Source organism: Rhipicephalus microplus, chromosome 1 (genome assembly GCF_043290135.1).
Source record: "Rhipicephalus microplus isolate Deutch F79 chromosome 1, USDA_Rmic, whole genome shotgun sequence".
Lineage (NCBI taxonomy): Eukaryota > Metazoa > Arthropoda > Arachnida > Ixodida > Ixodidae > Rhipicephalus > Rhipicephalus microplus.
The window spans coordinates 182,039,846-182,064,201 of record NC_134700.1 but is presented as its reverse complement, the minus strand read 5'-3'; the positions used below and the strand labels follow the sequence as shown (position 1 = coordinate 182,064,201).

At 44.4% G+C, this 24,356-nt stretch overlaps 2 protein-coding genes across 4 annotated transcripts in view; both read left to right on the top strand.

The window, feature by feature from the left end:
• LOC119178542 (adhesion G protein-coupled receptor L2) overlaps window positions 1-3,023 on the top strand; it is an 81,942-nt gene extending 78,919 nt beyond the window's left edge. For 2 of the 3 annotated variants that reach the window (XM_075888616.1, XM_075888626.1), the window contains exons 11-12: window positions 1,698-1,800; window positions 2,649-3,023. In XM_075888616.1, coding sequence (XP_075744731.1) covers window positions 1,698-1,800; window positions 2,649-2,849 — 304 coding nt within the window. In that variant the 3' untranslated portion in view covers window positions 2,850-3,023. Of the gene's footprint in view, window positions 1-1,697; window positions 2,544-2,648 lie in introns of those variants that run through there. The other variant, XM_075888622.1, reaches the window with a different exon arrangement.
• A 13,170-nt stretch (window positions 3,024-16,193) lies between these two features.
• LOC142803472 (adhesion G protein-coupled receptor L2-like) overlaps window positions 16,194-24,356 on the top strand; it is a 19,971-nt gene continuing 11,808 nt past the window's right edge. Inside the window, exons 1-2 of the mRNA XM_075888589.1 lie at window positions 16,194-16,256; window positions 22,368-22,434. Coding sequence (XP_075744704.1) covers window positions 22,432-22,434 — 3 coding nt within the window. The 5' untranslated portion in view covers window positions 16,194-16,256; window positions 22,368-22,431. The remainder of the gene's footprint in view (window positions 16,257-22,367; window positions 22,435-24,356) is intronic.

Genomic DNA, 24,356 nt, shown 5'->3' with positions numbered 1-24,356 from the left:
TTTTCAGCACGCTTCGAAGATAAAACTCCACTAGTTATGAAAACTGATCGCTTTATCACTTCCCGCTATTCTGCAAAGTTGTTGATGTCTGCCCTCCGACTGCTCTGAAAAGGTAAAAAAACTGTGCTGGCTATTGTTCTATAATGAAGCCTATCTTGCCACCTAGGGTGGCAATTACTGGCTTTGCTGTGCGAATACGCTTTGCAAAAACCATGCTTCTTTCATGAACGTCTGAATCAGCTTTTACTCAGCCACAGAAAAAAAAAGAAAATGAACGCATGGCGGCACAGAGCTGCATCTAGTTTTGCAAGACAAAATCCTAATCTGGCTTGTATATAATAGGTACAGAAGGTGATGGCGCCATGATTAGGGTGTTATAGCATTTCTGCTCATTGCCGAACACAACGCACAACGTACAATAATCAATCGTGCTTCACATGATACAAGAAGGCAGATAGACCATGCTTCATGGTACGTTAAGCGAAGCTTCTATTTATTGATAGATATGTGGGGTTTAATGTCCCAACAGTAGCATATGATTATGACAGACGCTGTAGTGGAGGGCTCCGGAAATTTAGACCACCTTGGGTTCTTTAACGTGCACCAAAATTTGAGCACACGGGCCTACAACATTTCCACCTCTACCGGAATTGCAGCCGCCGCAGCAGCGATTCAAATCCGTGACCGGCGGGTCAGCAGCTGAGTACCTAAGCCATTATTGAACTTCTCAGCGCAAAAACTTCCGACAAGTAACACAAGAGACGTGGATGAGCGCAGACTTTCAACTAAATTTATTACTACTACGACGGCCATATATATGTTCAAAAAAAGAGGATAAGATCACTTGCTTGAGCAGAAACCAGAAAACACATAAAACAAAATACACAAAACATATATATGAAACACTTATATATGTGCTCGTAGTAGTAATAAATTTAGTTAAAAGTCTGCGGTCGTCCTCGTATCTTGTGTTACTTGTCAGAAGTTTTTGCGCTGAGAAGTTAAATAATGTATTACCAACTAGCTCAATCCCACATTTCACTTTACCTAAGCCAATAGGCCGCCATGGCGGGGCAGGGGAAGCTTTTATAACCAAAAGTTTCGGTGGCAACGTCGCACAGAATCGAGGCAGTCTAAGGTGCAGTGAGTACATGCGTATTTGTAAGCTCAGTTTTCTAATAATTTATGCTCCCTTGCTCACTGGCTTGTCAGTGATCAGCCGCTTCTGATATGACAACCTCAACTCTTCTCAAAATCAGTTATTTTACGTCGCCCGGATATGAACGCATGGCCGTCTTTGTTGCCTGTAGCAACTGCGGCCCTCCTAGGCTCATGAATGAAGGTTCGATTCCCCGTTTGAAGGGAGCATTGTGCGATGTGAAAGAAAAAAAGAAAGAAAGAGAGAGAGAAAGAAACTTGTATTTCCGGCAAGCACATGCCAAGTTCATTTTGCCCACATTTTCCTGACAATACAAGCACTACTTACGTTTTTTTTTATTTCTTGACAAAAAATTATTTCGACATTATCCTATAGTTTTGGGGGCAAGTGCATGTCACCTACAGGGCACAATCATTGTAATCCATCCAGCCTTTGATGTTTCATTACAGTACCTATAGCACTATATCTTCACTGCTATTCGAAGCTAGAGTGAACGCTCCCATACAACAATCTTTTTTCCTCTTTTCACTCTTTCCAGGTCCTTACGCAACACTCGTACGTCAATTCACCTGAACCTTTGTATCTGTCTTCTGGTAGCGGAAGTTGTCCTCATGTTCGGCATTGACCAAACCAAGCACAAGGTAGAGATTGCCACCATCTGCAACGAATTGATCTACGCTTTTTCGACTCTTGTTGTGCTCGTAGAAGCGGGCTACTTGAAGCCACCTCAATATTCAGCAAGAAAGCTTGCCGGTCTTTTTTGTGCGCGAGGCAACCAAAAGCAGCCATAAGAAGCACATCTGTACCAATTTGATTCACTGTACGAATGTCCTTGCATGCGTGCTTCTGTGACCTGGAATAATTCAGTCATTACACCAGCTACGTCATTTTTTAAAGACTATATATAGTTGCGATAACTCTTATTCACCGTGTACTTATATATTCCATGTAGTCTATAATGTTTCGTATACCTGAGGCTTCCATTCGAAACACATTTACATCCACTGCATGTTCGAGAAAAAAAGTTTTGGCATCTAATAATACTTCCTGAATGAGCCCTATATTCGCTTCTTGTGTCAAATCACAGCTTTGTGGATCCTTGAGGTTTAGCAGCTGAACATATGTTTCTTTATTTTTACTTTTGAGATCATTATATTCTGGTGTGCCATGTTTTAACGTGTTGCAGAGTCAGTTCATTATATGAGAATTCGTCGCGTAGAAACGTAAGCAGTAGCGCCCGCGTGAACTGACGAGAATGCTATTTGCATGTTGTGTACAATGCATACATGTCGAGTGGTGACATGGAGCCCTTCGTGCAATGTAACTTTCTTTCGATGTCCTTGTAACAAAGTGATGTACTTGAATAAAGCCTTCTTCAACTCAACACGCCTTCTGACGTTGGTCTTTTCTTTGTTTTTCTCTCTTTCTCTTTTTCCATCCCTCATCCCAACGACCAACTGCTGGCTTGCCACCACAACTTTGTGCGTAGACTCTATGTGCCACCGTGGCCGGGCTGCTTCACTATTTCTTTTTGGCCGCCTTCTCGTGGATTCTCCTGGAAGGCTTCCACATCACCTTCATCCTAATTACGGTGTTTGACACATGGAGGAAACGCTACCTGCGCTACTATATTTTCGGCTACGGCAAGTCATGTATACAATTATTGACAGCTCCTTTGCATAGACGCTAAAGGGTCCCTCCAACGGTTTTCGAAGCATTGCTGGTGCTTAGGCTACGACTAGGGTGTAGCCTTTGAACCAAAATTCAACCATTATGAGCCATGATGCACTCGAACCATAATGAAAGTGTTGCAAAGTTCAATATCGATCTCCATCGAACCCAATAAAATATAGAGTTGAACTGATCACCATTTGTTGATTTGCATGAGTTTTGAATGGGAGTTAATCCTAACTGATGATTTATTAATATGTGAAGTTTAACGTGCCAAAAGCACCATATAATTATGAGAGATGCCGTAGTGGAGGGCTCCGGTAATTTCCACCACATCGGGTTCTTAAACATGCACCAAAATCTGAGCACACGGGCCTACAGCATCTCCGCCTTCATCGAAAATGCAGCCGCTGCAGCAAGGAGGGAAGTTAATCATAGTCAAGAGAGAGAGAAATAAAGGTGAAAGACGGGGAGCTTAACCACGCTAAGCTCGGTTGGCTACCATACACGTAAGAAGGTAGAATGATAGATAAGAGAGAGAAGAAAAAGGAATAGAGGAAAAGGAGAATGGCAGTCAAGAAATGCATTTTTGCATAGGGGTTCCATCACGAAGGCAAGTGACCCAGTGAAGCACCTTGTGTAAATGACGCCACGGGTGGTTTATGACTACCCTGCTCCCATGTCGCGTACTTTTTCCTCAACTTCTTCACTGTACAACGGTGCCAAGCTTCACCTTCCACAATGAACCGTCTGTGCAAGAACGATAAACTACCCGTGACTTTAAAAGGGCTCTCAGGAAGATCGGACCGCTTTGTCAGCGTTGTCCATGTTCTTCGCGTTTTCAGCTTTGCAGCGCTGCTTTTACCATCCGATTAGACAACACATGTCCATATCATAGGCAGAAGCGATTGAAAGCTCGCTGTAGCGGCGCCGCTGCTAGCCCGTACAATAAACGGCGCACTCTCCTTGAAGAGCTTATATTGCCCTCATATTGACACATTCCGCTTATGCTACCGGTTCAGTTGGTTTATAAACGTTATCAAGAAATATTTCAGGGTTTCCTTAATCTTCTTTGTAATTTCAGAAACAATCCACATTACAACTTCTGAAAGTGCCCTGAATAAGCGCTTCAGCTGAATATGTAAGCTGCATATTAACAATGATGAATAGATAATGTTTCTAAAAAGGTGCTGAAAGCGGAACTTTTATAGCCAGAAAATGGTGGCCATTGTATACCCGCTTCCTGATTAATACAGGTAATTACAATCATGATATTGGGTAACAACTCACTTAGCTTATAAATATTCGATAACTTCACAAAAAACAAAAAAACACAACAAGCATGGAGTAAACAAACGAACAACATCAGTTTAAAAAAGGCCCAAGAGCTCTTCTGTATAAAATTGGTTTGAACCACGTTCATGTACCACTCACTAAGTGCAGTTACATCACAGATCGTGGAGGAACATTTTTGACCGAGCCACCCACCATGCTTTAGAATGTAGCAATTGATAAAAAACTTATTTGGCTCCCTCATCTCTACTGAAACGTTCGAAGATGCAGCCATGGTGATGTATGGCTTTCCTGATGCCTATTTATACCCGCACAATACATGAGTTATTCCTAATAGAGCTTCAGGACATTGTTAATTCGCTTACTAATTTCACTTTAGTGAAGTGCTATGTTTCCTTTTTTCTTCATCTTTAAGAACGCTCAGTGAAGTCATCATGAACAAAATTAAACATTTTTCTACGCCATCTATCTTCATTATAACGCGCGAGGATGTCCACCCAATGTGCATCCTAAGGTTGAAGCAACTTGTTCAATTATATACAAGGTAACCGCATACGGCACACATTTTCGACCTTTAGTTATCACACATAGTAGCAGAAGTTGGCAACACTGAATGGCAGTGCAGGTAAAAATCATACATCTGCTGGTTAAAGTACGTCAATGCATTTCAGTTTGAACATTGATTCATTCTTCGCTTATGAAAGTTAAGATCTGACGAGAGATACTAACAAGTAGTCTTTAAAATGGCTTGTTGGGCAAAAGAAGAAGCATCGTTCGTTGGTGTTTCAAAGCTGAGAAGCAGTGTTTCAACAATGAATGCACGTTGTTTCTGTTTACTCGACGTATATGGTCCTCAATGAATTTCCACATGTGCTATGTATAGCATTGCTAACTCTTTTTTTTTGCCATGAGCACTTGCACAAAACGTGAAAACAAAAAGCATCTTGAGATGCAGTGTTTGTCAAAGTTAGCGCGGCTCTAACAAATGCTTGTCATTATGGCAACATGGGAAAGAATAAAAACTAATGGGACAAAAACTAAAGCATGCGAAGCGTAGGTCGTTCAGTCTGTTTGTGTCATTGAACGTGTCCCTTTAACCTGTCGTTCCTTATTTGCCAAGTCGACACTTCAGGCGAGAAATGCTAGACGAGGGCATCGCATACTTTTTCGCAGTGTTGGTCATTGACGTAGAAGTGGTCCACTAGGCGCCTTTGTCCTGAAACGAATGAATTGCATTCCGGAAGTGCAATACGTTTAGACTTCGGCTTTTAAGACAAACTGGCATCGACCGAAAGCTTTTTGCACTAGAAATGGGGCAGATTCTCTACACACAGCGATACAGGACGTTGATAGGCGCGCTCTTCATACCACAAGTAAAGTAACATGAAATGACCCACCCAGATACCTTTGTTGATGAACAAACAAATAGGTTGATTTTTGGGGTTCAAATCATCTCACTTCCGCTTTCACACAGCATGGGACGCAAGAAAGGGATATGAAAAAAAAAGGCAGAAAAGATAACTAAAAAATACCACTGTGCAACTACTAATCTTTTTACTAATAATATCTGGGCTTTTGCGTGCGAGAGAGAGAACAGAGTGAAAGACAGGGAGGTTAACCAAAAGAAATTTTCCATTTTGCTATCCTGCACTGGGGAAAGGGAAATGAGATAGAAATGCAGGAAGGGAAAGAGGAATGGCTAAACAAATAAAACGCGCGCACACACACAAGCATGGGAGTGTCACAGTCGTTTTGTGAGTCCACTGGAGCGCAAAAACATCAGCAGCACCTTCGTCGCTTTCTGGTTGGAAGGTCGAATGCTCCGGCACTCCGAAATTAACTGCTCCTAAAGCGGCTGGTCATACATCGAGCCATGCTAATGTTTCCGAAAGCTCTGCTCTTTGAGAGCTATAATGGGGGCAGTCGCGAAGGACGTGGGCAATGGTTTCCTCACTAACACAGTGATCACACGCAGCGCGGTCATCCATTCTATAAGCGTAACCGTTCGTGAATCGCACTCCAAGCCACAATCAGCAGAGGACGGTTGTTTCGGATCGTGATAGTGCGGGTTGAATTTGAACATGAAGTGACGGATCCAAACGGCGTAGGCGGGTATGCAGAAAACCGGTTTTCTACCAGATCGAGTCTGTTATATCACGTGTGAGTGAGCGAATCCTTGATGCTGCATCAATATTTGATAACGGAATTGATTCCTGTACCCAACTTTTATGAGTAAATACCGAAACTTTAGGCAAAGAACCTATTTTTTTCTGGAGTCCATTTCGAGCCTATCCAATATATAAACACAAACTAAGTAATGGCAAACATTTTACTCACACATTTATTTTCCATTTAAGTGCCTATATTTAAATTCGTGCCTATATCAGTTTCTCAGCGCCTCAAATGCCCTTTTAACGTCGAGTAATTGTTCTGCCTAAATGAGCTGTTCATATGGAGAAAAACAAGAAGCCCTTGGTGTGGTTATATTAAAGACAACACGTACATATAGCGCTAGTTGTTTGTTTTTCTTCATGTTTTTAGCTTCTTGTAAGGTGCGATTATGGTTCGACGTAAGGTGGACGCGCATACGCTGTCATGTAGGCGAAAGCAGATGATAAGTCGACGCACTTCCTCAGCCAATGCATAACAACACTTGGCCTGTGCGCTACGACGAATGTGACGTTTGCCGACGCTGTGATAACGCCGCACTCTAAACGTGCCTTTGCGTAAGTGGGGCTTGTACTTCAGCGAGGCAAAGTGAGGCTAGCATTTATAGCACTAGCGCCACTCCCCCCTCCCCCTAAAAAACTTCCATCGCTTGGTTCGAGAGTAGTGCAGCATGGCGGTTGCGCGAGCGTGGCTAGAGTGTACTGTAGCGAAGTGAGGAGAGGATAACGCTAGTGTACCCCCTGCTCTTTGAAGATCACCGTCGCTAGGTTCGAGAATAGTGCAGCATCGCGGTTGCGTGAGCGTGGCTAGAGTGTACTGTAGCGAAGTGAGGAGAGGCTAACGCTTGTGTACCCCCCGGTCCTTGAAGATCCCCGTCGCTAGGTTCGAGAGTAGTGCAGCATGGCGGTTGCGTGAGCATGGCTAGAGCGTATTGTAGCGAAGTGAGGAGAGGCTAACGCTAGTGTACCCCCTGCTCCTTGAATATCCTTGTTGCTAGGTTCGAGAGTAGTGCTTCATGGCAGTTGCGTGAGCGTGGCTAGAGTGAACTGTAGCGAAGTGAGGAGAGGCTAACGCTAGTGTACCCCTCGCTCTTTGAAGATCCCCATCGCTAGGTTCGAGAGTATTGCAGCTCAGCGGTTGCGTGAGCGAGGCTAGAGTGTACTGTAGCGAATTGAGGAGAGGCTAATGCTAGTGTACCCCCTGCTCTTTGAAGATCCCCGTCACTCAGTTCAAGAGTAGTGCAGCTCAGCGGTTGAGTAAGCGTGGCTAGAGTGTACTGTAGAGAAGTGAGGAGAGGCTAACGCTACTGTACCCCCTGCTCTTTGAAGATCCCCGTCACTAGGTTCGAGAGTAGTACAGCGTGGCGGTTGCGTGAGCGTGGCTAGAGTGTACTGTACTGAAGGGAGGAGAGGCTAACGCTAGTGTACTCCCCGGTCCTTGAAGATCCCCGTCGCTAGGTTCGAGAGTAGTGCAGCATGGCGGTTGCGTGAGCGTGGCTAGAGTGAACTGTAGCAAAGTGAGGAGAGGCTAACGCTAGTGTACCCCCTGCTCCTTGAAGATCACTGTCGCTAAGTTCGAGAGTAATGCAACTCAGCGGTTGCGTGAGCGTGGCTAGAGTGTATTGTAGCGAAGTGAGGAGAGGCTAATGCTAGTTTACCCCCTGCTCTTTGAAGATCCCCGTCGCTAGGTTCGAGAGTAGTGCTTCATGGAGGTTGCGTGAGCGTGGCTAGAGTGAACTGTAGCGAAGTGAGGAGATGCTAACGCTATTGTACCCCCCGGTCCTTGAAGATCCCTGTCGCTAGGTTCGAGAGTAGTGCAGCATGGCGGTTGCGTGAGCATGGCTAGAGTGTATTGTAGCGAAGTGAGGAGAGGCTAACGCTAGTGTACCCCCTGCTCTTTGAAGATCCCCGTCACTAAGTTCAAGAGTAGTGCAGCTCAGCGGTTGAGTGAGCGTGGCTAGAGTGTACTGTAGAGAAGTGAGGAGAGGCTAACGCTAGTGTACCCCCTGCTCTTTGAAGATCCCCGTCACTAGGTTCGAGAGTAGTGCAGCATGGCGGTTGCGTGAGCGTGGCTAGAGTGTACTGTACTGAAGTGAGGAGAGGCTAACGCTAGTGTACCCCCCGGTCCTTGAAGATCCCTGTCGCTAGGTTCGAGAGTAGTGCAGCATGGCGGTTGCGTGAGCATGGCTAGAGTGTATTGTAGCGAAGTGAGGAGAGGCTAACGCTAGTGTACCCCCTGCTCTTTGAAGATCCCCGTCACTAAGTTCAAGAGTAGTGCAGCTCAGCGATTGAGTGAGCGTGGCTAGAGTGTACTGTAGAGAAGTGAGGAGAGGCTAACGCTAGTGTACCCCCTGCTCTTTGAAGATCCCCGTCACTAGGTTCGAGAGTAGTGCAGCATGGCGGTTGCGTGAGCGTGGCTAGAGTGTACTGTACTGAAGTGAGGAGAGGCTAACGCTAGTGTACCCCCCGGTCCTTGAAGATCCCTGTCGCTAGGTTCGAGAGTAGTGCAGCATGGCGGTTGCGTGAGCATGGCTAGAGTGTATTGTAGCGAAGTGAGGAGAGGCTAACGCTAGTGTACCCCCTGCTCTTTGAAGATCCCCGTCACTAAGTTCAAGAGTAGTGCAGCTCAGCGGTTGAGTGAGCGTGGCTAGAGTGTACTGTAGAGAAGTGAGGAGAGGCTAACGCTAGTGTACCCCCTGCTCTTTGAAGATCCCCGTCACTAGGTTCGAGAGTAGTGCAGCATGGCGGTTGCGTGAGCGTGGCTAGAGTGTACTGTACTGAAGTGAGGAGAGGCTAACGCTAGTGTACCCCCCGGTCCTTGAAGATCCCTGTCGCTAGGTTCGAGACTAGTGCAGCATGGCGGTTGCGTGAGCATGGCTAGAGTGTATTGTAGCGAAGTGAGGAGAGGCTAACGCTAGTGTACCCCCTGCTCTTTGAAGATCCCCGTCACTAAGTTCAAGAGTAGTGCAGCTCAGCGGTTGAGTGAGCGTGGCTAGAGTGTACTGTAGAGAAGTGAGGAGAGGCTAACGCTAGTGTACCCCCTGCTCTTTGAAGATCCCCGTCACTAGGTTCGAGAGTAGTGCAGCATGGCGGTTGCGTGAGCGTGGCTAGAGTGTACTGTACTGAAGTGAGGAGAGGCTAACGCTAGTGTACCCCCCGGTCCTTGAAGATCCCTGTCGCTAGGTTCGAGAGTAGTGCAGCTCAGCGGTTGCGTGAGCGTGGCTAGAGTGTACTGTAGCGAATTGAGGAGAGGCTAACGCTAGTGTACCCCCTGCTCTTTGAAGATCCCCGTCACTAGGTTCGAGAGTAGTGCAGCATGGCGGTTGCGTGAGCGTGGCTAGAGTGTACTGTACTGAAGTGAGGAGAGGCTAACGCTAGTGTACCCCCCGGTCCTTGAAGATCCCTGTCGCTAGGTTCGAGAGTAGTGCAGCATGGCGGTTGCGTGAGCATGGCTAGAGTTTATTGTAGCGAAGTGCGGAGAGGCTAACGCTAGTGTACCCCTGTTCCTTGAAGATCCCCGTTGCTAGGTTCGAGAGAAGTGCTTCATGGCGGTTGCGTGAGCGTGGCTAGAGTGGACTGTAGCGAAGTGAGGAGAGGCTAACGCTAGTGTACCCCCTGGTCCTTGAAGATCACCGTCGCTAAGTTTGAGAGTAGTGCAGCTCAGCGGTTGCGTGAGCGTGGCTAGAGTGTGCTGTAGCGAAGTGAGTCGAGGCTAATGCTAGCGTACCCCCTGCTCTTTGAAGATCCCCGTCGCTAGGTTCGAGAGTAGTGCTTCATGGCGGTTGCGTGAGCGTGGCTAGAGTGAACTGTAGCGAAGTGAGGAGAGGCTAACGCTAGTGTACGCCCTGCTCTTTGAAAATCCCTGTCACTAAGTTCAAGAGTAGTGCAGCTTAGCGGTTGCGTGAGCGCGGCTAGAGTGTACTGTAGCGAAGTGAGGAGAGGCTAACGCTAATGTACCCCCTGCTCCTTGAAGATCCCAGCCGCTAGGTTCGAGAGTAGTGCAGCTCAGCGGTTGCGTTAGCGTGGCTAGAGTCTACTGTAGTGAAGAGAGGAGAAGCTAATTTTTGTGTACCCCCTGCGCCTTGAAGATCCCCGTCGCTAGGTTCGAGAGTAGTGCAGCTCAGCGGTTGCGTTTGGGATTGATTGATTGATATGTGGGGTTTAACGTCCCAAAACCACCATATGATTATGAGAGACGCCGTATAGTGGAGGGCTCCGGAGATTTCGACCACCTGTGGTTCTTTAACGTGCACCCAAATCTGAGCACACGGGCCTACAACATTTCCGCCTCCATCAAAAATGCAGCCGCCGCAGTCGAGATTAGAGCCCGCGATCTGCGGGTCAGCAACCGAGTATAGCCATTAGACCACCGCGGCGGGGTGTTTTTTGGTGCCGTGAGCAGGAATCGAACCTACGATCTTCGAATAACGCGTTCGATGCTGTGTTTGGGAGGTTAGAGTACAGTGTGGATGGAATGTACTCGAATCAGCCAAAACTAATCTAGGCGAGCGCTGCCGCCTACACCCTACACGTAAGTTTCGTTCGCATTTATGTTCTTCATAACAGCTGCTGTCGGCAGTCTACCAAGCAATGCGGAATAAAAAGAAGCTGTAAAGTGTCCTTGTCAGGCAATGAATTAGTGGATCACCGCGCTAATCCGCCGATCGAGAAACGGCCCATGTGGAAAGCAGGGAAGAAGACATTGGAAAGGTCAACAATATTTTGAATTTGATGCTCACTCTGAGTGTGCATAGGCATAAAGCTCCCAACATTGTTTATGCAACAGCCAATTTATTTAAATAACTTTTGAATCTACGCAAATAACACGTATTTTGTGGTCGTTCCACGGGCACATAGACTCATTTTGTTATTTTTATATCCGCATATGTGAACTCGCATATAACAAACTCGCATTCACCCATTACACAGAATGCAGCCCTATGCGAAACCTTCTCTGACAAAAGCCACTTTCAACTTTATCGCTTACATGTGTAGTCATCCACAGTTTAAATTTTTCGAGTAAAATCATACAACAATGTAGGCAATAAGCAAGTGAAGTACGCTCCAGGGACCGGATGTCGCAATCGCGTTCAACGCCTTAAAGAAAAGCTTAAAGATACCCAGTTTTTTTTTTTTTCAGACGGACAGAAAAGGTTCACCCCATCTCCAATAGACCGGTCGCTGACAAGGTTGCCTTAAAGCTTAAATCTGCCTTTGAAAGAATCGCGGATTGCATGTTCTAAAGAAAGCGTCTAAAGTTCCGTGTGGTGCTGATTCAACGATTCCAGGTTCAATCAAAGCATTGAAAGTGCTAGGCCACAAGTACACTTCACTAACTTCAGTAGACGTCGAGCGTTCTTTTTACGCATTAAACTAAATAATGACTGAAAGCAAGTACAATTCTGGCCCGAAAACCTTGAGATGATGCTGGGTTGTCACTGTTTCATAGCCTTTCTCTTAATGTCAAACTACCTCAGCTTTTGCCTAAACCTCTTCAAATTATTGTTTCCTGTTAATTGTTCAGGTGGAAAAATAAATTCAGCTTTTTCCAAAGCACAGAATTGGCCTGCTGTGTTAGAAGGTAAATATTTGTCCTTGACATATTTATGACATATGTATGAATTGTGCCTATACATGCCTAAACGACTGTTTTCAACACCTATTTATATTTAAATGGCAGTTTTCAGGACCTATTATAGGCGCTTAAAACATTGTTTTTTTTGCGTGCCTGAAGTTCCGGTTTCTATTTATGAGCCCTCGTGGCAGAGCTATCGACATGTTCATTGCCGTCGAGGCCACGATGGCCTGGAAGCCACTGGAAAATAATGTTATGCCCTTCGTCTTTTAATTGCTGATATATTTCGATTACATCCAATACTATTTTATCTTGTACACCACGACGCAAAGCTGACGATAGACAATGTAGGGCTGACTTCGAGTTGGTCAATATGCCCCATTTTTGTGGTGACTCCTGTTGAATACGCCGAAGCGCACTGCGGAGTGCCACCAGCTTTACTGCAGTCAATGTAGTCCAATGAGACGGTTTAAAATTATACATTTCGCCTTTTGCTGAGAAGTTCACACCTCCTGCAAATCCCTCAGCAGTTTTAGATTGATTTTCGTAGATTTTAGTGTGGTCTGCGTATCCCTCGTGTAGCATCAGTAGTGACAGCTGATTCAAAGTTGGCGACGTGGTGTCCACCTTCTTACGAATACCTGGCACTGTCAGACGAGGTTCAGGTTGATCCAGGCACCAAGGAGGTGTCAGGAGTCTTTCAGTACCTGTGTAGTCTGTTGGACGGCACTCTCGATAAGCCGAATCATTTTGCGAATCGGGGCCCACGGCCGGTCTTCTAGAAGAGAAGCCAGGTGGTGGGGTGCGAGCACGGTGTCTGCTCTAAGTACCTGCAAGGTTACGTGAGTGCTGGCAAGATGGTCTTTTGCAATGGCAATAGTCACTGCTATTGACGCGCAACGTGGTAGTGAGAGACAAACTGCCTGGCTCTGAGCACTTTCTATGAAACTTATGTTGCTATTGCAGGTGTTTGTTAGTACCGGTAAACTGCCACAGGTACCCTAGAAATCTATTCCGGTATAATTTCAACACAGTGTGCACCGATGTACCCCACTTTTTCCCTCAGAGGAACTTGAAAAGATGTCAGATGGCTGTCAGGCGGTTGCTAAGAGCACACACATGGGGGCTTCAGCAAAGGTCTCCATCGATTATGACGCCCAAGAATGTGTGCGTCCTGACGTAGCAAATATTTTGTTCTTTTATGAATACGGCATTAGCCGTCATTTGTTTACGCCATTGGTTTACACAGATTTCTCAGGGGAAATTTTGAGTTCCCTAAGGTATGTCGATATGAAGTTTGCAGCTTTTTGGAGTCTCGCACGATAGTTGAGGCCGGTTTACACCTGGTGCCCAAACATAGATGTCATCGGCATAATTGGATATGTGAACTGAACTTTGTATACTTTCCAGAGGGCCGAACATACGAGGTTTAATAATGTGGGGCTTAGAACGGCGCCTTGAGGAACGCCACGATGTATGTAGTGCTAAGAAGTTGGCCCATCATCAGTTTCACGAAGAATGATCTCATTTGCAGGTAACAACAGATCCAGCGCTACAGTCGTCCACCAAGACCAACCAATTCAAGGGCGTCAAAAATGGCTGCAAGCATACGACAACGCTTCTAATGAGAAACGTTGTCGTATGCTTCTTTCGCATCCATGAATAGCGCAATGAAGAACCATCGGCTCATTTTCTGGCGTTGCACATGTGTTACCAGATCAACAACACTGTCGATGGAGCATCGAGTGTGTCAAAAACAAGCCACAGTATTCGGTTATACGCTGGAGCGTTTCAGGAACTACTTCTCTATCCTGGCGAGAAATATTCTCACTATCAGCTTTCCTACAAGCTAGCGAGTGCTATTGGGCGGTAAGATGCGAGCTCTAGTGGGGACTTACCAGGTTTTAAAAGGGGAACTAAGCGACTTGTTTTCCACTCTTATGGCACTTGGCCATCTCGCCAAGAGTTGCTGAAAACACGTCCAGCAAATCTTCCTGCGCCCACCCATTGAGGTTACATAGCATGCGGTAGGATATGCCACCTGGACCAGAAGACGAAAACCGATTGCACGAAGCGAGAGCCGCCCCCAGCTCCTCAATTTTAAAAGGCCTGTTCATGCGGGGGTTGGATGAATGTGGTGTGGAATAAGCCGCAAGGGCTTCTGCGCGTGCCGATTGGTCCGCAGTACTCCTGCAGAAGTGTTGAGCCACTTCTATATTCCGTCGCCTTTGCAAAATAACCGGAGCTTTGAATGGAAAGCGCTGTTCGGGAAGTGCTCATAAGCCTTGCACGACGCGTCATATTTGTGATAAAGGTTTTCGTGGGTCTAGAATCTCGGAGAACTTCGCCCATCGTTGAGACTCTAATTTATCTGAACGACGCTGAATTTTCATTTCTAAGCACCTGGCTGTCATTTCGCTCCCCACGCCGACGAATCACACGAAGTAGTTCCAACAATAAATAGATAGAAATGTGATAAAAAAAAGAATAGAAGTGAGGTTAACAAAAAAAGGAAACCACTTGCTGTGAATACAGTGGGTTTAGTACCACCCAATCTTGTTACAAAAACTTTTAACGAACTCGTTCCTTGTGCTAAAATAGAATGCACGAATGACATCAGTGACACACAAAAACTACTGAGACTATCAAGATAATGTTAGTGCTTTAGTTTTATGAACCTCCATGTGTTTCTGTGGTGCGCTTACGGCTGCCCGTGATCTTGCTCACCTCTTGTGGCACTTTGTTAGAAAAAAATGACAGCAGTGACCAGTCCTGAATACCTCGTATGATTCATGAGACTGGGAGAAATGAAATGTAAGTTTTCTGCGTCTTAAACATAATACTCCTGAAACTAGGTCGTGTTCTATTTCATGTTATTCATTTCAATAAGCTAAAACTAGGAAATACATTACTGTATCTTATCATGTGCTATGCGACAACTTTCTTAATTGTAAGCTAAGAAAAATGCATTTCTACAATGCCCGTGCAACTTTAAATGGTTATTTCAACTTCTAAGCCCATTAAACTCATGTTCAGAGGTGCTTTATTTCCCTAATGTACAAGTAATAACGCAACCTTGCAGATAAATCTAGCTGAAAACTTTTTGCCTATATACAGGCTGCAGACATTCAAGCGCTTCTATCAATATGTATCATGTCACCTGTAATGCCAGTTAAATAACATTCGAGGCTTATTGAGAGCCTATTATTACAAATATCTGCTCTCGGGATGATGATTGACGTGGCGATATTGACACTACCATGCACTGGAAAGAAAAAAATCCAGACAAGTTTTATATTCAGTTTATCTTGGTAACTTGCCTTTGGCGCCAAAAAAAAGAAAGACAACAAATGATTAAAGAGCAAAATAATAATAATAAACTAGCGCAGCTCATACTAAGTCGCGCAAGGCTGTGTCACAGCACAGCTGGTGGGCATGATGCTGGCTATGGCTTGGCTAGGCTTATACCCTTTCACTTGTCTCTTTTCCACCGACAAATTTATTATACTATGTATGGTTACATTCTTTATTGCATATGAATATATTCTCTATATTTCAATCTCTTTCTTTCTTTCTCTCTCTCTGTTTAGTCTCTCTCTCTCACCTTCCAACTTCTAAAGTCTTTCTCCTTTTATTTCAATGTATTTTCCCTTTCTCTTTCCGAATCTTTCTATCTACGACAAGGCAAACCTCCGCCACAACATCTCTGCTGTGAAAATTCTATAGAGCGTACGTGCCATTGTGCAAGTACCACTACTAGTGACAGTGATGTAAACAGGAGCTAAACACTGATCAGCGGCTGCACCTTGCAGTTAGTTATCTTAACCATCCGTACAGATTGATTAAGCGCGTATTGGTTCATGATAATCCTCATTTTTGATAAACGACACACGGCAAACTTGCACCATAACAGCTCTGCTGTAGAAAATGGGTGAAGGGAAGGGGTAATTTAAAAAACCCACCATGCAACTAACAGTTCTTGCATAACGCGAGGCTTAATGGAATCGTGGTCGCATATAGTGAACTTATGAATCATTCGGATTAATCTGTCATTCTTCTCAAAGGCAGGCCTCTTAAGCATAAGTGTATATCTGTTCTATAGTCTGTAACTATTTCTACTACTTGATTTCTTGGGTACTTGCATGTCTGTGCATCCGTGAGTGTTTTACTTAACTAGGCGCACCAGCACTTGTCTCTTCACAACTTCCATCGCGTGACAAGGAGCAGCTCGCACCTCTTATAATTTGCATTCGTGCGAGGCTTAAGATATTCTAGACATCCTTTTTTTTTATTTGAGCATCTGACATTTTTTTATTTGGCCAGGCATGCCACTCCTGGTGGTCCTTATCACGGCAGGCGTTCGACCAAATAGCTATGGAACAAAAAACAAGTAAGTATACTAACTTGTCCACCCTATACCTAAAGCCTTCTTCCGTCGTTGAAAGATGCTACTAAAGCTAAATACATTTCGTATGCGTTGCCACTCACGTAGCCAGCTTACACGAAAAAAGCAGTTACGTATTGCAGTAAGTTTTACTGTCTCCTTTATTTGCAAAGCTACCGTTTCAATTGTGAAGAATTAATGCGCACTTCTGTGTAAACCGGAACATCTCGTCGAAACCTATTGATTCCTTAACGATAATCCCATCGAAACAAACAGTAACGAAACCATTGACGCACGTTGTATGTCCTTACGATAACGTTCCGGTCAAACAGCTGTCGTGCAGTCACAATTACTTTTCCCAATTGTTAAAATACACATTTATACTATTGAGAAACGTCGAGCCTCAACGTGTCTTCATCCTTCTGCTTTGTTCTGATTTTACTTCATCAGAATATCTTGGCAAAGCGAAAGCGCTTTGAATCTATCTATCTATCTATCTATCTTTGTATGTATGTATGTATGTATGTATGTATGTATGTATGTATGTATGTATGTATGTATGTATGTATGTATGTATGTATGTATGTATGTATGTATGTATGTATGTATGTATGTATGTATGTATGTATGTATGTATGTATGTATGTATGTATGTATGTATGTATGTATGTATGTATGTATGTATGTATGTATGTATGTATGTATGTATGTATGTATGTATGTATCTGTCTGTCTGTCTGTCTGTCTGCCTGTCTGTCTGTTTGTGAAGTTTCATTTAACTCGGTAGGCACCCAAAGCTGTGTGAAATGATGTTCGTGTATGGCAAACGTCTTCTAAACACCCTCATATGCGTAACATGTTCTGCCCGTCATGTATGGCAATACGTAATTGACAAGATGCCATTGCGATGGCATGGTGGCCATATAGTAGGCAAAGTCATTCACAAGTCGACTCAATCAGGCTCCCTCAGACTGAGATCGGGCCATGAGCTTGAGTCCGAGTGAAACCGCGTAAGTGGCACTTCGGTTAGTGTAATGGGAAGATTTACGCGCTATGATACCAAAGAGCTTTCGAACAACGAAGGCTAGGTTAGTGGGCGTCGCAGGCGTTACGTTTACGTATGTGCGCCATATCAGTTTTACAATAGCGGTTGTTCCCTGCCACCGCAAGGAAGCTTCGCGGGCCTTGCGGGCCGCACGCTATTTCGGATTTTTTGCCGCTGGACCTCAAACACCCACGGTGGTTAGTGTTAAGACGCACGCACAGTGGCCGCGACTTCAACGCGAATCTTCGTGGTACGCTATTCGAAAACTCCCTATTGTTATGATTTCATGAACGTGAGCGAAGAGCGCGTGTGTTTTGTTTTTTTAAAACACTTTTTAATCTAAATTATTTTAAAGTGCTCTTATGCGCACATTTGATGGCTTTCGAAAGCAGGGTAGGAAAGTGCAACTGTAAAACCATGGACAATATATTTAACGTCGTGTGTTCGAACGGTGATGAAACGCGTGAGGTTCGTATACGGTAAATTAAATACAAAGATGTTAACACTCTCTTTATTTAAGAAGCAGCGACATAAACTCAACGCATGTGGCGTGTTTTGCGTCGACGCGTTTTTATCAATCCCCTTGTAGCGATTCAGTACTAATAATACAACAGAAAGACGAATTATTATATGTAACATTGATTAGTATGACCAGTATCGAACCCGATTCAAAACGGGTGCAAAGCCCACTAATATTTAGCACTGCAAACGCCAACCGGTTGTGCCCCCGCGATTTCCAACGACAGCACAGCTCTGGCCAAGTGGCTCGCCCTACGCTATCTCCTGGCGCCGACAAGAGCTCTTGCCGAGTGGTGCCCCGTCCTCGGACTCCTGCGACCGTGTCCACCTTTCCTATCTCCTCATTACTTCCGTCGTTTTCTGTCGTTCGCTGTCCCTGCGCCACGCTCTCTCCTCCCTTCTCTCTATCTCTATACATTTATTACTATCCTTTTATTCCCTCCTTACCCCCATCCCTCGTGAGCTACTCTTGAGGTGTCGCACTGTGAAGCACGGGGCTCACTTTTCTCTTCTTTTCTTTTTTAAGAATCACATAAGAATAAGGACTAAGCAACATGAAGCAAGTGAAGCCGTTGCTAGGCAGCCAGGCGCCGTCACCAGACGGAACCGCATGTAGAAACCATGTAGGGAGCTTTCATGTCCGCTCGTCTCCGTGCGCGCACATGAAGACTTCCTAAATCCATGATGACAGCACTAAAATTGTCGACGTCATTGCTGCTCGCTCATTGTCACGCAGCACTTGAGGCGTGGCCTTGAAGCTCGCTGAACACGTCAAAATATTCTCGATGTCTCACGGCCGGGAACGCATCGTTAAGCCTTTGGACGCTCTTTGCTCTCGAAATAGAATAAGTTATACATAACGTACGCCTTTCATACTTCGCTAAAAAGACTAATGCTTACCAAGTCATGGAGTGCATGCCACATCTCAAGTTTGAAATTTGGTGTCACTGCTCCTTTCACACGATGATCAGTCTCCGGCCACAGCTCTCCACACAAGATATGATGTTGCAAATCAAACACGAAATCATAAACCCAATGTTAAAGGCAAATGATGAAAAAGCCATTATAAGACTTGATTTCACAAAAGATTTCAACATCACCCACAAGGTAGGACACAACGACTCCTGGCTGTTGCCCAGACACTCACCAAAAAAGCCGCCGAATTCTTTACTATTAAGTTTGATGATTCTCTTCCCCCGCCACTGCAAATACAACAAGAGGCTTCGAACATGTCGGCTGCTCACCGATGACCATTGCGGCGAGAGCAATTGGTCAGTTTTACGAGGCGAGCTAGTTCGCAGCCTCCATATCGCTGTGTTTTTTGTCATGTGAAGTGGCTTTTACATGGTCGCGTCATTCAATAATATTCCTTTCTGCATCTGTGCTTGCAACGAATACAAGGCACTTCGAAATGCGAGGAACTATATTTGCACAAACATCTTTCACTACAGTGCATCGGATATTTTACACTATAGGATCTTCTAGGTACCCCCATACATGCATACATAATTATTCTTTTTGCTTTACGCCTGCTCTGTAGCAGTTTCTCGGTAAAGAAAGCAAACTTAAGGCGCTGACGAACTACGACATTTGAAACACTATTTTCTTCTTGACATTAACACTCTAGGTTGCGCATAAATCCTTGAACAGAGGTTGTCTCCACTTACTTTTACAAACTTTGGTGAATAAAAAGCAAAGTTGAAGTTGTTTTCGAAAAGGCTGTTGCCGAAGATAAATTGACTATTGTCAGTTGCTTTACTTTTGTATATTTTTTCGTGGGATGGGCCATAATATATAGCCCCTTCATAGCACAAGAAACGCCATTCCACCCGGTATAGACGTGCCGTGTAAACAACGCGGTGGTTGGAGCGATAGTTCGGCAGATATATAAAGCAAAATGTTTCCCAACGTTGCGAGCTTCAGTGATTCAGACATAGAACGCTTTCGCCATGATGGTCATTATACTTTTATTTGAGCAAGAAACATTTCGCTTTTATTTGCGGGTTGGTCTACGAATAATATTCTCTTCTTGCGCATGCATTCCATCCAGTTGCACTACAAGAGAAATTGTGCTTTTGTTGTGAGTGCTCTTCAGAAGAGCTCAGTAACTAACGGAGTAACTGTTTATGACATATTTTCGCACTTTCGTAAATTCTGCACGTCACACAGCGGTCGAAAGCAAGTATACCCATCGTACTGCAGTTAACATTATTCACGGCATGCCGACTTGAAGTACAAACAACTTTGTTCGGAGACCTTGGGTATGATTGAAAAGAACGCGCTTGCAGTGCGCTTTCGCAATATGCTGCTTAGCATCCGCCTCGTGATTGAAGAGGACGCCTGAATGATCGAAAGTGAAATCACACCGGCCAGATGTCAGTGAATCCTCAATACTTGTGTGCGCTAAATCATGGCACACGATCTTCCGAAAGACACAAAGTCGCCGGTGTCAATATCAATAAATAAAAAGTTATGGATGATGAGACGCTCCAAAACTGATGCCAAGTCCGATTACCATTCTTAACACCCACACTACTGATTACAAATGTACAGCAACGTGAACGTTAGACACCGGGGATTGAAATCTCTAACTACTGAAGGATTGCTAGATACTGATTCATCATTTTCACTGGTATAGCGCACTGATCTCAACCAACTAGCCCGGCAACGTGCCTTAGATAACCATGTTTGATTAATGGCCTTCGGTGTGACGCACATCATGATTCACCTACGCTGCCATCCCGTGCAGCACATTAATGAAGGCAACGGCTGAGATGTCACAAAATTTGACTGATGGTGGTCAAGCCCTAAATCAATGCGATTCACTAGAATAGTGTGAAGCGCATCCATAATGAACTAAATGAGTCCGAAGGTTAAAGCGTCCCATCATGATGATCATCATCGCTTTTCCGTTTGGAATATGGTATTAAGGGCAAGGGTTACCTATAAGGTCATGACACACTCGACGGAAACGGAACCATTGCTTCAGAGCGCTTAGAGGTCGAACATGACCGCACGAGGGCTCCAGTTTTTGCACATTATTGTAAAAGGGGCATGCGACAAGCCTCAATTGAACGAGCTCCGCCCTCCCCTTTACCGAGTTTAGGGTAGAGAAAACAATACGCAGTCTTCTTACCATTTCAAAGTTTCCTATGATTTGCTCTCTCTATATATATTTCACTTCGACACTGTTTTATATTTATTTGTTTATTTTTTATTTATTTCACTAATATAAAAATTAAAATAGCCAGAAGTACCCTCCGTGCCAAGATATCTACAATGACCCCTTATCACAAAGCAGAATGTGTAGTTGTTGGAGTTCCGTGGACCGTGGATTAAATGCTCCTCTGGCAAGTTCGGTATTTTGCGCAAGCGTAATCCATGTAGCCGGGAGCGAAAAAGTTTCATGCAAATAGCCCTCCTGCAATCAGCTTCTTGAATTCCCATTGGCTCTAAAACTCCTAAAGCTTCTATTGGCTCTAAAACTCCGTTTAGGAGTTTTAGGGCCAACAACATCACCTAAAGTGCGAATATATCAGCGCGATCCGATAGATAGGATGCTGGGCTATTCATGAGCCGAATACTAACAAAAATATTACCTTAACATGAAGACGGGGTGGTATATTTTTACAAGACTAACGATGGTCTTATCTTATGCTGTAAACTTTTTATCAGTAGCAGACGGGAACAACTGCCAAATTGCCGAACTTTTGGTGCTACTCCATTCCTGACTGAATCAAAAAAGCACGAAAACATATTTTCCTTTAGAAATTTTAGAATGATATGCAGCCATAATACAGACCCATTGTGGAATTCATACTGATATGCCCATTTTCAAAACCACGTTGAACGCCTCTTCATACTCCCATCCCCCCTTTCTTCCTCCCAAAGGAAAAAAAATAAGGAAAAAGAAGCCTTTATTTGTACTTGATTTGAGCATTTCACCTACTCCAACGAATTCTAAAAAAAAATACGATGACGAGCGCGTTGCACGGCCAGAGTCCCAAGAAAACTAAGTTGAAATGAATTCAGGCTGTATTAGCACTTATTGTAATTTAGCAAGAAAACACAGCTGCGCCAAGGGGAGAAAATCAGCAGTCTGGCCACCACCCCACATAAAGTAAAATGCCAGCCTACTTTTTTTAGAGCGCTTATTGAAGAAAAGGCTTACTAATGAAACAGCAGGGGCTTAGTTGCGGCTTTCTAGAGAAGAGGCGTACGAAATGGTCCTTCGAAAGCTTACTAAAGAGGCTTGGAAGAGGTTTTAGAAGAGACACAACGAAGAAACAGAAGAATGGAACAAATATGGCATGTAACTTTTTTTTCAGCCACGTGACATTAATATAACAAAAAAACTGTATATAGAAACTTCCCGTCATATTTTTTTTCAATTGGACCTTAAATACTAAGAGCTATATGTTTCAAACGAACATCTGCTCATCTTCATCGAAGGTCCTCTTGCCATGCCCGATAGGCCAACTCAACAAGGCTACTCATGCACGAAAAAATATACAATAATCCCATATCGGGCTTTCTCACGTCTGTTTGCCCAGCTGCTGGCTCTCGAGGAACAACGGGGTGATATGGAGCTACGCCGGACCTGTGGCGTTTGTTCTCATGGTGAGCACTGCTGTCTTTTCCCGTCTTCACTTTTTTTTTCGTTTCTCTGTGAAGGCAAGCGGAACTAGGGGTCAATTTCTGCTACACAAAGCCAGAAAACACTGACACATTTTTTAAGTTCCAAAAGTAAAAATATAGCATAACCCATTCACACATTTTAAGCTAGGAAAGTGACTGAACGGTGAGGGTATCCTTTTACCACCCCAATTCATCCCTCCCCTTCTTTCACTTCGCTACTCTTGAACAGAGGACGGTGACCACACGCCAACAGCACAGTGAGCAGTAAAGCGTTTCAATTTGTCCAGAATACCGCTATACGCAGAATTCCTCCCCTATTTCGGAAAAGTGGGAGTGAACTGCGCATGTGGGGTCCCCAAAAGCATGGCCGCACCCCTGAAAGTGGTTTCCGTCCTACTTGAATCTGTCAAATGGCTGTTGCTTGCTTCGTACGTCACATGCTCAAAACAGATGGCCATACCTGTTTTGTATTCATGTCGTTAAGCTTTTACAGCAACGTATTTGTCTCAATTCAGCACCGTTTTCGAGAACCATATTAAAAAATAATCGATACTTTATGTGTTTAGCGACTGGTATACACATAGAGTAAGTGCATGGGTAGGTGTGTACATATATTGCTATACAGCTGCCGGTGGTGGGGCCATTTTGTAATGCAATAAATATAAACGAAGCCTTCTTGTCAGATCATTCTCACCTTGCAGGCATTGCACAAAGATAAAATGATCTTGAGGGAGGTGCGAAGCTTGCAATAATATCCTACAACACTTTGCGGCGGACACTTGCGTTATCAGCGAAGATATGTGGATGTGTTCCGGAAACAAAGAGTCGTACACCAACCAAGAGCTTTCTCCTTTTCACGCCTGAGACAGAATCCGCAATTGACGCTCTTGGAAACTGACGCAACCCCCGAGAACAATTGCTCAGGGGTGCAGTGCATGTTGTAATGGGACAATACGCTGTTGACTTGTTTGCTACCCTCAAATATACCACTGGTTTTGTCTATAATTACGAAATGATTTTACTTCGTTGTTAGCTGTCGGGCGTAGCTCTTAAGACAGCCTACTTTTTCGGAGTGGCGACAATGTAGGGTCGTGTGCTCAGATTTGGGTGCACGTTAAAGAACACCAGGTGGTATGAATTTCTAAAGTCCTCCACTATGGCGTCTCACATAACCGTATTGTGATATTGGGACGTTAAACCCCATATATTAATCAATCCAATCTTTCATAGCAGTTGTGATATACAGCGCTTCAAGCAATTTTTTGAACGGTGATGACACCATGAAAATATGTGTTTTTTATGACCGATTGTGATTTGGTACGTTTGTAATATGCCGATCTCAGCTTATCGTTGTAACAAGTTATACAAGGCCAAATGTTGTTGGTCACACGAGAAAGTGGATCAGATTGTAACTCTAAAATTCAATTTGAAAGCAGTACGTTTAAGGTGTGGGTAACAGTAGCGACTACCATTCTGGCATGAACAATGTGACGCCATGAAATCAAAGGCCAAGCCGGTGTCTTCCGCTGCGAAGCATAGCGCAGTGGACGTGTTGCTGCGCATGCTCTGTCGCTCCCCGGTATACATTAAGGGTCGAAACACGCTCAGGATTCTCTAATTCGCACAATATTTCAACAGAGTACTGAAGCATCTTCTTAAAGATCAGCTTCAGTCACTGGAGGGATTCGCCACTCACAGTGCTGCAAAGTCCAGCTGCGACATTTAAAAAGTTTAATACAAGTGGCCTACCACAACGAATGCCCCAACTATATTTGAAATCACCTATTATTCCATTACACGTTAAAATGCGGGGTACAGAAAAATATACAGGCAAGGGTCCCATAATAGAAGACTGCAACGAGTCCCTCGGTATACGCACACACAAACACACACACACACACACA